The 6,818-nt window shown below is 45.1% G+C and overlaps 2 protein-coding genes across 2 annotated transcripts in view; one reads left to right on the forward strand and one right to left on the reverse strand.

The window, feature by feature from the left end:
• ANK1 (ankyrin 1, erythrocytic) overlaps window positions 1-6,818 on the reverse strand; it is a 624,245-nt gene that overhangs the window by 550,654 nt on the left and 66,773 nt on the right. The window lies entirely within an intron of this gene.
• POLB (polymerase (DNA directed), beta) overlaps window positions 69-6,818 on the forward strand; it is a gene marked incomplete at its 5' end in the record, with an annotated part of 21,819 nt that continues 15,069 nt past the window's right edge. Inside the window, 3 exons of the mRNA XM_014536588.1 lie at window positions 69-220; window positions 2,404-2,470; window positions 5,164-5,238. Of these exons, the coding sequence (XP_014392074.1) occupies window positions 69-220; window positions 2,404-2,470; window positions 5,164-5,238 (294 nt within the window). The remainder of the gene's footprint in view (window positions 221-2,403; window positions 2,471-5,163; window positions 5,239-6,818) is intronic.

Genomic DNA, 6,818 nt, shown 5'->3' on the forward strand with positions numbered 1-6,818 from the left:
GGGCCCCTGTCGCCGCTCGCGGGCTGCTGGGCGTGGCCCGCGGAGCCGTGGAGGGTCCCCGCCCTTGAAGGTTAAAGGCGGCGACTTCCCCTCGTGGGAAGCTCAGTTCTCGTCTGTGGACTCGTGGCTCGTGTTCACCCGAGCCTCTTGTTGCCTTTTCAGAGCTCGCAAACTTCGAGAAGAACGTCAACCAGGCGATCCACAAATACAACGCTTACAGGTGGGCCGGACTTGCCTTCCGGGGTGCGGGCCGTCGGAGGGCGGGGGCCCGCGTGTGTGTGGGCCATCTGCGGGGGGAGGAAGAGGAGGAAAGCAGCAGGGCTGCAGGCGCGACTGCTGGGGCCCGACTGCCGTATTTCTGGGGGAACCTGGGCAGAGCTCTGCGAGGTCCATTCAGTCCAGTTCGGACGGAACACGGGCTGATTTCCTGTCGTTAGACACGAGTTACTGAAGATGCAGTCTGCTTTTCACGTACGTGAGGACTGTGCTGTGAAATAGATGTGGTTCGAGGGGACACGTGTTACCCTCCGGTTGGGCTGTGTCTTGTCCTGTCCCCTCTTTGGACCCCATCCTTGTTCATCGCGCCGGGGGCCTGAGCCTACACGTTATGCCACTTGCTTCTGACCCTTCGCCTGTACACACGCCCTAGTCCCTCCGCTCTTAAAAGCAAAAGCAAAAGCAAAGCGATCGTCTTCACTTCCCTCTAACTCGGACCTTATCTCTCTCCCACTTGACAATTACCCTTCTTTTTTTAAAAAATTTTTTATTGACTTTTTACAGAGAGGAAGGGAGAGGGATAGAGAGCTAGAAACATCGATCAGCTGCCTCCTGCACACCTCCCACTGGGGATGTGCCCGCAACCAAGGTACATGCCCTTGACCGGAATCGAACCCGGGACCCTTCAGTCCGCAGCCCGATGCTCTATCCACTGAGCCAAACCGGTCAGGGCTGACAGTTACCCTTCCTGAGTGATCTGTGTCCCTGGCCTGGCCTTCCTGCTCCCTAGTCTTTTCTTATCTCATGGCGGGATGATTTCCATTCTGCCTACCCGCTGAAAATGCCCTCACCTACATCTCATCTTACGGGATTCTCAGTGACATTCACTACTAGCTCCTTCTACTCATGTCTTACCCCCGACTTCCGTGGCGGCACAGCCTTCCATCCTTGCACCTCTTCTGCCTTCCATGTTCATGTTGGCAGTGCCTAGCGATCTGCCCTCGGAGACTCTCTCCTCTCACTCTCTCGGCAGTTCTTACCATTCTTGGTGGCTTCCTATACTGGTTATGTCAGGGACTCCAAATATGGATCGCACTGGGCTTTTCTTCAGATTTTTACGTCTATAGCCCCTTAATCTTTACCTTTCCAAAGCCGAACTCAACTTCCTCCTTTCCTCCCCAGCCAGCATAATTTAGAAAGGATTACACTCTCCCCTTTACCTCCTATGGCTTCCTATATAAAGTAATGGTCCTGTCATCCACACATTTGATGACGTAGCAGCCAGGAGATATTTTCAACCCTATCATTTGAGTCACAGCAGGCTTCAGAGAGGAACTGTTTAGTCTTGCCCTTCGATTCTAATTGATAGCTTTGCTGGGTAGAGGAGGTCCTTGCCTTTCATCACTTTGAATATTTCTTGCCACTCCCTTCTGGCCTGCCAAGTCTCTGTTGAGAAATTAGCTGACCGTCTTACAGGAGCTCCCTTGTTGGTAACTAACTGCTTTTCTCTTGCTGCTCTTATGATTCTCTCTTTAACGTTAACTTTTGGCATCTTAATTGTGATGTGTCTGGGTGTGGGCATCTTTGTGTTTATCTTATTTGGGACTCTCTGTGCTTCCTGGACTTCCATGTCTATTTTCTTCACCGGGTCAGGGAAGTTTTCTGTCATTTTTTCAAATAGGTTTTCAACTTCTTGCTCTCTCTCTCTCTTCTGCTGGCACCCCCTGACACAAATGTTGGTGTGCGTGAAGCTGCCCCAGAGGCTGCTTACACTGTCCTCGCGTTTTGGATTCTTTCTTCATTTTGCTGTTCTGATTGGGTATTTTCTGCTTCCTTATATTCCAAATTGCTGTTTCGATTTTTGGCTTCATCTACTATACTATTGATTCCCTGTAAATTATTCTTCATTTCAGTTAGTGTATCCTTCATTTCTGACTGGTTCTTTTTTATGGTTGTTCTGTAATTTAGTTGTAATTTTGAGGCCTCAATTGTGAGGATTTTCAAGATATATCTCTAAAAGAGAGGTATGTGGTTTCAGCTAATCTGTGTGGTGTTTTTTTTATAAGTTTTACAGATGTGGAAAATGAATGATCTTGGTGAAAGTTTAAGCTGCGTATTTGCTTGTATGTGTATTCCAGTTTAAGAAAAATTAAGACCTTACTGGATTTCTATTTATTTTTTTAATAGAAAAGCAGCATCTGTGATAGCAAAGTACCCACACAAAATAAAGAGTGGAGCAGAAGCTAAGAAACTGGTAAGTTTAGTAAGCAAGTTGACTGAAGAATTTACACATATACGAATTTGGTGGGCTTCCATAAACTAAATTTGGCCCACATAGGCAAATTTCACTGTACTGACTTATTGGAATAATATTTATTTTGCTTCAAGCATACTTCAAGCTCAAAGTGTTTTGATTGGGAGAGGGATGAGTTTAAAAATTTTTAAACGTGTAATTAAATTTTTTTTTCTCTACTCTCTCCATTTATGCATGTTCTCACTCATTTTCAGCTTGAGCATAGTCCTGAAGGAGAGTATGGAGACTGAGTGGTACCAGCATATCTGGTCCCCAGCTACCTTTTTCTGATCCCCACGTATAGGAACTTATATGAGTTAGTGTTGCCAAAGAGATCTTACCTGTTAATAAGCACACGATTAAACCCCTTTGTATATTATGGCATTTAGCCCTGTCCTCTCTAATTTCCATAAAGCCCTGTATGCTAGCAGTGTCACAATTTCTAGAAGGTTGCCTCCTTGGTAATTTGTAATAGTAATGTTAATAGTATCCTGGGAAAGTTTACCTAATGATAATAAGATTATTCTCCCATATAAATCTCACTAAAAGATTCTAAGTTCTTAAAAATTAAGAACCATACCTTATTCATTTGTTATTTTATTATTTTTTTAAACCCTCACTCGAGGATATGGTTATTGATCTTAGAGGTGGAGAAGGGGAGGAGAGAGAGAAAGAGAACATTGATGTGAGAGAGAAACATTGATTGGTGGCCTCCTGTACATGCCCCAAGTGGGGATGGAACCTTCAACCTGGGTATGTGTCCTGATCAAGAATGGAATCTGCAACCTTTCGATATATGGGATGATGCTCCAACCAACTGAGCCACACTGGCCATGGCTTATTCATTTTTTCTTAAAGATGTCAAACTGACATGGCTTTTGATTAGTCTAGATCAGTGATGGCGAACCTTTTGAGCTCGGTGTGTCAGCATTTTGAAAAACCCTAACTTAACTCTGGTGCCGTGTCACATATAGAAATTTTTTGATATTTGCAACCATAGTAAAACAAAGACTTCTATTTTTGATATTTATTTTATATATTTAAATGCCATTTAACAAAGAAAAATCAACCAAAAAAATGAGTTCGCATGTCACCTCTGACACGCGTGTCATAGGTTCGCCATCACTGGTCTAGATACTGACAGTTATCACTTTCTTCTGTTGTTCTTTATCTGTGTGTTTTCAAAGTCCTGTAGAATTTAGGTATTAATATTTTATTGTCCTTAACTTTCTCATGAGAGCCTTTAGAATGTAAACTATAACTGTTCTTATATTTTCATCTTTCAGAGTTTTTTTAAATATATTTTTTATTGATTTTTTACAGAGAGGAGGGGAGAGGGATAGAGAGTTAGAAACATCGATGAGAGAGAAACATCCATCAGCTGCCTCTTGCATGCCCCCTACTGGGGATGTGCCCGCAACCAAGGTACATGCCCTTGACTGGAATCGAACCTGGGACCCTTGAGTCCGCAGGCCAACGCTCTATCCGCTGAGCCAAACCGGTTAGGGCCAGAGTCTTAACATTACCATAAATCTTTTACTTTTTGACTAAGTGACAGATTATCCACTTTAGTCATGTACCACATCTTCAACTTGAATTTATTACTCAATACAAATCATGCTCTGGTGTCTAGGTTTTAAATCCTTTGTGTTCATAATAGTTCTCCACTTCAATACATCCTCCCCAAATAGACTAGCCATGCAAGTTATAAATACATTAGACTTTAATTCTAAGTTTCTATCTTGTCGAACTGACCCAGTGTTAAACCTCAAAAGCCACTTCTGCTCCCATTCTGTTCCCCTTTAATCACCATTGAATTTCCCTTTTTATGTTAATTGCAAATAGCCTGATCATTTATTAAAGGCAAACATCTGTCATCTTTGATGCACTTCATTCCAAATCTCAGTTATGGTATATCCCTAAAAAGAACACAGAAGTACCCAAAATTCCTTTTGCATAAGATTGGACTTAATATGAAAATCTCATTTTTATTCCATTTCACTATTATTATTTTTTCACTGTTATTTTGAACAGACCTACTTTCTGATACATATGAGTGCTTCTCCATAATTCTAGAAATCTGAGATTTTCAGAATAAGTATTTTGCCTTATACTCCTTAATATTAGTTATAAAAAATAGCCCGGCTCTAAATTGCTTTGGGTCAGTATCTTCTGACATAGAAAATGAGAAACCTGAGCAGTTTCCCCCCTTTTTTAAAAAATACGTTTTTATTGATTTTAGAGAAGAGGGGAGAGGGATAGGGAGATAGAAACATCCATGAGAGAGAGAGACATTGATCGGCTGCCTCCTGCACTCCCCCGACTGGGGATCAAGTCCGCAACCCGGGCATGTGCCCTGACCAGGAATTGAACCGTCTTTTCCTGGTTCATAGGTCAATGCTCAACCACTGAGCCACACCAGCCAGGCACAGACGTTAATTTTTAAAAAGTCATTTAGAATTGTTTTGCTAGGGTTTCTCTTTTGTCAAATCATTTAAGTATTTTATATTTTTTACTGAGGCTCAATTTCTTTGTTTCAAAACTGGTCATATGATGATCATTTGTTTTTAATTTCTAATTTTATACTTTATTTTTTAGAGATTTGGAAAACATTACATTTATATGACTTCTGTGTTTTTAATTTTTTTATGTAGCCCGGAGTTGGAACAAAAATTGCTGAAAAGATTGATGAGTTTTTAGCAACTGGAAAATTGCGTAAACTGGAAAAGGTAAAATTTAACTTATTTATTTGCTTATTTGCTTATTGTGTCTATCTTTATGGCAGCTATCATGGAGCACCATTGCAGGTGATTGAGACTCAGAAGGAAAAGAGAAGAGAGGAGTTTATGGCTTTGAGTGTCTATTTTTAAAAATTTTGAATATTCTATAAAATGTTCACTTATTTTATGTGGCAATTAAGAGACTATTAACATATATAATAGAATTATCTTCATATTTTCAGAACCATTCAGGAGGGAGATTATAAACTTTGACTTAAAGGTGTTATCTTTTAGAACTTCAATGCTTAAACTCTCCCAAGCATTGTTATGGTTTTATTTCACCCTGGTGAGAGTAATTATATCACTTCTGGTTTTTTATGAATGTCTTTTAAGAGTATTGGATAAGTTAGAGATGAGACATCTTTAGCTGCTCTGTTATCACTTACTAGAGGCCTGGTGCACAACATTTGTGCACTGGGGGAGGAGGATCCCTCAGTCCAGCCTATGCCCTCTTGCAGTCTGGGACCCCTTGCTCTTTACTGCTCGCCTGCAGCAGAGGTGGTGGGAGAGGCTCCCGCCATTGTCACAAGCCTGCCAGCCGCAAGCCCGGCTTCTGGTTGAGCGGTGCTGCCCCTGTGGGAGCACACTGACCACCAGGAAGCAGCTCCTGTGTTGAGTATCTGCCCCCTGGAGGTCAGTGCGCATCATAGTGACCAGTTATTCCTCCGTTCAGTTGATTTGCATATTAGGGTTTTATTATATAGGACTAGAGGCCCGGTACACAAAAATTTGTGCACTCGGGGGGGGGAGGGGGGTCCCTCAGCCCAGCCTGTGCCCTCTCGCAGTCTGGGACCCCTCGAGAGATAACGACCTGCTGGCTTAGGCCTGCTCCCGGGTGGCAGAGGGCAGGCCCAATCCCTAGGTGCAGCTCCTGGTCTGGCTCAGAGCAGGGCCGATTGGGGAGTTGGGGTGCCGCGCCCTGTCATGCACAGAGCAGGGCGGATTGGGAGGTTGCGGCGCCACCCCCGTCACGCACAGAGCAGGGCCGATCAGGGGGTTGGGGCGCTGCCCCCTGTTACTCACAGAGCAGGGCCGATCAGGGGGTTGGGGCGCTGCCCCCTGTTACTCACAGAGCAGGGCCGATCAGGGGGTTGGGGCGCTGCCCCCTGTTACTCACAGAGCAGGGCCGATCAGGGGGTTGGGGCGCTGCCCCCTGTTACTCACAGAGCAGGGCCGATCAGGGGGTTGGGGCGCTGCCCCCTGTTACTCACAGAGCAGGGCCGATCAGGGGGTTGGGGCGCTGCCCCCTGTTACTCACAGAGCAGGGCCGATCAGGGGGTTGGGGCGCTGCCCCCTGTTACTCACAGAGCAGGGCCGATCAGGGGGTTGGGGCGCTGCCCCCTGTTACTCACAGAGCAGGGCCGATCAGGGGGTTGGGGCGCTGCCCCCTGTTACTCACAGAGCAGGGCCGATCAGGGGGTTGGGGCGCTGCCCCCTGTTACTCACAGAGCAGGGCCGATCAGGGGGTTGGGGCGCTGCCCCCTGTTACTCACAGAGCAGGGCCGATCAGGGGGTTGGGGCGCTGCCCC

The sequence above is a fragment of the Myotis brandtii genome, unplaced genomic scaffold (assembly GCF_000412655.1).
Source record: "Myotis brandtii unplaced genomic scaffold, ASM41265v1 scaffold103, whole genome shotgun sequence".
In the NCBI taxonomy this organism is placed as follows: domain Eukaryota; kingdom Metazoa; phylum Chordata; class Mammalia; order Chiroptera; family Vespertilionidae; genus Myotis; species Myotis brandtii.